General features: G+C 39.7%; 1 protein-coding gene across 1 annotated transcript in view; it reads left to right on the plus strand.

Annotated features, from left to right (window-relative positions):
• Positions 1-3,892, plus strand: part of Dgkh (diacylglycerol kinase eta) — a 221,300-nt gene that overhangs the window by 157,727 nt on the left and 59,681 nt on the right. Inside the window, exons 9-11 of the mRNA XM_023700138.1 lie at positions 575-633; positions 993-1,101; positions 1,219-1,358. Coding sequence (XP_023555906.1) covers positions 575-633; positions 993-1,101; positions 1,219-1,358 — 308 coding nt within the window. The remainder of the gene's footprint in view (positions 1-574; positions 634-992; positions 1,102-1,218; positions 1,359-3,892) is intronic.

The following is a 3,892-nucleotide window of genomic DNA, read 5'->3' on the forward strand; positions in this document are numbered from 1 at the left end:
TATTTATTTATTATTTGTATGTATTTAGTACAGGGTCTACAGGGTCTCACTACACAGATCAGACTCGTAGTGATCCTCCTGTTTTCAGCCTCTCAAGCACTAGGATTACAGATGCATGCCACCACGCCCAGTCTCAGTCCCCTCTCAGAGCACCCCAGCCCAGTGCAGCACACTCATATTCAGTCCCTAGTCCCTGCATCTGCCTGGGCATGCGCTTTAATCTGCTGAGCTACCTGGCCAGCCCTTTCTCTGCTCTTCTTTGTCTCCTCTGTTCATGGATAGTTTTGTCTCCCTAACACATTTGTTCTAATCCTTCACAGTTCTGTTTTCTTTTTTTCTTTCTCTTTACTTTTAAATTGTCTTGCCGCTAGGGAGTAAACTGAGGGCCTCATGCACGGAAGCCAGTGTTCTACCACAGAATTATGCCCACAAACCCTGCTCATAATCATACTTAATTTTCCCATTTATCTTCTAAGCCTCCAAGGACCTGTCTTCGTGAAATGTCTTGAGATGGTTTCTACAATATATTGTTCACATTTTTCACCATATTTCAGGTTTATATGGGCACACTCAGGAGATGAATGAGCTAGAAGTTCGTCTCCAAAAGGATTGGCCTGAGCCCCGCAAGGACGAGCAAAGCAGGGAGTTGACAGTGCTAGGGGCCGTCTGCTGGCAGCCTTAGGACTCTCTGTGGGAGCTGGGTGGGGGCTAGGGCTCCGTCCTGTTTCTGCTTCTTTTTTGTTCTCTCATTTTTCAACCCCCTCTCTTTCTAATTTTGTCTCTAGTACTGAATATAATTTGCTTTCTTATAATTTAGAAGTTCTCTTGAGTTGAAAAATTGCACTCGAATTGTTATAATTAATATAAAATTAACACATAACTAAAAGTTTTTAGATTTAATCTAGAAATAAAAATGCCAATGAAATCATAATGGTAAAGAACTAGGGAAAATGATTTTTATTATACTAACATATAATACATCTTACTTTCAGTTTAAGATTATTTCAGAAGTTTGACAATTTCCGGATTCTTGTTTGTGGAGGAGATGGAAGCGTAGGTTGGGTTTTGTCAGAAATTGATAAGCTCAACCTGAATAAACAGGCAAGTAGTAATTCTTTTTCTTTGCTGGTCTACGTACATACTGCCAGAGAGATGCAGAACTGTAACGGTCCCGGTTTGCAGCCTGTCTGAAAGTCTGTCTTCTGCACTCTGTTCCAGTGTCAGCTGGGCGTACTACCCTTGGGCACCGGCAACGACCTGGCCCGAGTTCTTGGCTGGGGAGGTTCACACGACGATGACACGCAGCTTCCTCAGATACTAGAGAAGCTGGAACGAGCCAGTACCAAAATGTTGGACAGGTAAAAGAATTCTGAAACTGAGCTGAAAATGGCACACTAAAATGTTTTTTTAAAATACCTTCAATTGTTTATACTGTAAACCCCCTTGAAGGCTGGTGCTTCTGGTCATCTGGTCTACCATTTGATCCCTGGGTTAGAGAACAAAGCTTGCACAAGTTGGCACTCAATTAAGATGTTTTTTGAGTGAGTGAAGAAAGTTTGTAAAATTGAAATAACTTACTCCAGTGTGTCTGTTATTTTGTAGATAGAAGACTATGTTGATACTAATTATTTTGGTCACTTCCAAGTAGGAAAGTTCAAATAGGCTTTTTATAAGTTAAAAAGGAGAATACAAATACAAAAAGGGTTTAAGAAAACAGACTTTAGATTTGTTAAGAGTATCTTTTCTTTAAAAAAAAAAAAAAGAGTATTTCTTAATTTTACATTCTAAGAATTAATGCAGTAAGGAATTGAATATTTAAAAGATAAATTCTCCTATTCCCTGTACAAGGAGGTATTAGGAAGACGGAGGTGCATGAAGGAATGATCCTTGTGTTTATGCTGTCCTTAACCACATCAGAGCTGCTCCCTGAATGGCCCACGTATGAAACAAGTCTCAGCGAGTGCAGCCTCAGTGTTGTAGAGGAGGTGTTTGGAGGAGGGCTAGGGAGTAACAGGATTCAGTAAGCAGTAATTAGCCCACCCCTGTGAGTAGAAGATGTGTCAGAACGTAATAGACTGGAGCTAGCGCAGATCGAAACATTTCGATAGGATCAGACATCTGTGGAACTCTTCTCGAAAATAACAGAATCTCATCAGGGAGCCACCAATCTAAAGTGCAATTATGCTAGGGCAGGCCATAACCTGATTGATTTTAACTTTGTTGTAAGGTAATGCAATGCTTCTTTTGCTGACAGCATCTTTAAAGGGAGAGCTGGACGATGAAACATTTGTCTGTATTTATTCAAAATGATCAAGAGAGACACTTTAGTAGTTTGGGCACATCATAAAGGTTTATGATCTAAGGTGGAGCTGGATTCTGTTTTTTAAAAAAGGTAACTCTGAGGTGTGATGGATAACTAGGCTTATTGTGGTGATACTTCATGGTGTACAGGTACATCAGAACATCAAGCTGTACACTTTAAACAGACTTTTTTGAGTCAGCTGCATCTTAATAAAGCTGAGGAAAAAACAAGACTAGAAGTAAGTAAATAAAATCACCATTATTTATGAAGTCTAGAGGAGTTTCCTGGGTAACTGTCCAAATCTGTGCTTGCCAAACAACAGAGAATATTTTTAGTGCTTTCTTTCTGAGTTAATAGCCCTGCTGCTGCACTTAGGACATGCTGCTTAGGTGTTTGCTGCGCTCTGGATGTGTGCTTTTTCTTTGCCTGGTACAGAAATAAATTTCTCTGATTAGTGGAGGAATAGCACCCCATGGTGAAATTCCATAACAGCAGGCCAGTAAAAAATATAAGAAAAAAAGAATCAAAGTGGATTCAAAAGCCTAGGACTATTATTAGAAATACAAAAATACTGGAGTCCTCACTTTCTTTAATAATTTACATTTTTAAAAAATAAAACAGGACAGCAGGCGTGGTGGTAGATGTCTATAATCATAGTACTCAGGAAATTATATCAGAAGCATTGCAAGTTCCAGACCAGCCTAGAAGCAGAGTGAGTCCCTGCCTCAACATAAGTGGTTCATCACCCCTGGTTCATTCACTAGTGCTGCAACAAAATTGGTGACCCCAGGTTCATAAGCTAAAAGAAAAGTAAAAAAGAAAATGAACCAGTGTTTCCTAGTCCATATATTTGCTCTTCAAACCGACCCTGTAAGATGACTTAGAAAAGCACCATCATCAGTTCCTTACAAAGATGTAAAGTGAGGCTTCTGGAGACTAGGAGCAAAAACAGCTGATACTCAGTACCAGTCATCACTGCACTCAGAGAGAGAGCCACTGCTGTCATCTCCATTTTCCCAATAAAGCGTGTAGAAGGTTTTACATATGATGAGTCACACAACTAGTAAGTGCTGGCACTGGTGCTCTAAACTGGAATCCAGACTTTAGTTCACAGGATCTTTCATTATCATTGACTGCACTGTCACCCCCTTAAAGCATGTATGCACCAGGGAAGCTCTAACCTTCTGGCTTCTCCTTCTGTGTGCTGGAATCTTTCCTCTCTTCCTGCCGCATTCTCCTGTTTCTTCAGCTCTAACCATTTCCTGCCAATGAGGGAGGTACAGTATAGAAGGTGTAAACATTAGGTGTATTTCTTTCCCTTTAAGTGAATTTTGGCCAGTGAAGTGTTTCCAACAATAAGAGACTTGACTTTTATGTTTACAGTCGTATTTTTATGTTTGAATATTTGCAAACTCACTTAAAAAAAGACCCTTATATTATCTCTGTTTTTTATACTAGAGTATGTACTTTGTTTAGGGAAGCCTTCTTCATTTTGTGTTTCTAGATTCTGTCTGCTGCATGGTTGGAGGGATGGATAAATGGCTGAATGCCTTTTGATGCTATTATAAAGATGTGAATTGCTTTATAATA

This window comes from Octodon degus, unplaced genomic scaffold, assembly GCF_000260255.1.
Source record: "Octodon degus isolate 3935 unplaced genomic scaffold, OctDeg1.0 scaffold00122, whole genome shotgun sequence".
Classification (NCBI taxonomy): Eukaryota; Metazoa; Chordata; class Mammalia; order Rodentia; family Octodontidae; genus Octodon; species Octodon degus.